At 54.5% G+C, this 666-nt stretch overlaps 1 protein-coding gene across 1 annotated transcript in view; it reads left to right on the top strand.

The window, feature by feature from the left end:
- Nucleotides 1-398: 398 nt before the first annotated feature.
- The window catches only part of LOC112944805 (apoptosis-enhancing nuclease-like), a 9,582-nt gene continuing 9,314 nt past the window's right edge, over nucleotides 399-666 (top strand). The window contains exon 1 of the mRNA XM_026036316.1: nucleotides 399-446. Coding sequence (XP_025892101.1) covers nucleotides 399-446 — 48 coding nt within the window. The remainder of the gene's footprint in view (nucleotides 447-666) is intronic.

Below are 666 nucleotides of genomic sequence, written 5' to 3'. Positions count from 1 at the left end.
TTTTTTTTTTTTTTTAATAGGAATTAAAAAGTGGCAGTGCTAGCGAAGGGTAATTATCCCTCTGTTCCAGCTGAAATACAATTAAGGCAGCTCTCAACGAGCCCCCGGGATATTGTGGTTTACTAATTAACAAGCGGATATGCTGTGGCCCCTGTCACGGCAATTACAGCATGAGACAGGCTTCAGGAGCTCTAATTACACGTCAGCCCTCGACACACGCTGCAGTACAAATTAACGAGGGGCCGGTGGCGGCGGCGAAAGGGGTTTGCCCGGTGTGTGGCCATGCAGGAGACCGGGGTGGCCGATAGGGACCTGAGCAAAGCGGGGAGCACAGCGCATCCCGCCTGGATGGAGAGGGAAAGGAGAAGCTCCATGGGGAGAAGGGGCTGCAGGTGGGGATGGAGATGGAGGAGGAAATTGTGGTTGTGGTGGCCACGGTGCAGACGGTAACGAGGACACGATGGGGTGAAACGCGGCTCTGAGCAGCCCGTGGGCTCGGACACGGTCGCGTTTGGGACGGCTTCAGTGAGCAGCGCGTGTCGCCTTTGCCACCGCTAATTCCCAGAGCAATAAAGCTGCTGTTAAGAGAAGAAGTCAGATGGGAAAGACTCAACAGGGTTTTGAACGCCGACAAATAACTAATAGGGCTCCCGGAGCCAAGAGGAA

The sequence above is a fragment of the Nothoprocta perdicaria genome, unplaced genomic scaffold (assembly GCF_003342845.1).
Source record: "Nothoprocta perdicaria isolate Ctin4 unplaced genomic scaffold, notPer1 scaffold_176, whole genome shotgun sequence".
NCBI lineage: Eukaryota > Metazoa > Chordata > Aves > Tinamiformes > Tinamidae > Nothoprocta > Nothoprocta perdicaria.
Note: the sequence above shows the minus strand (reverse complement) of the source record. Positions and strands in the feature narration are given on the sequence as shown.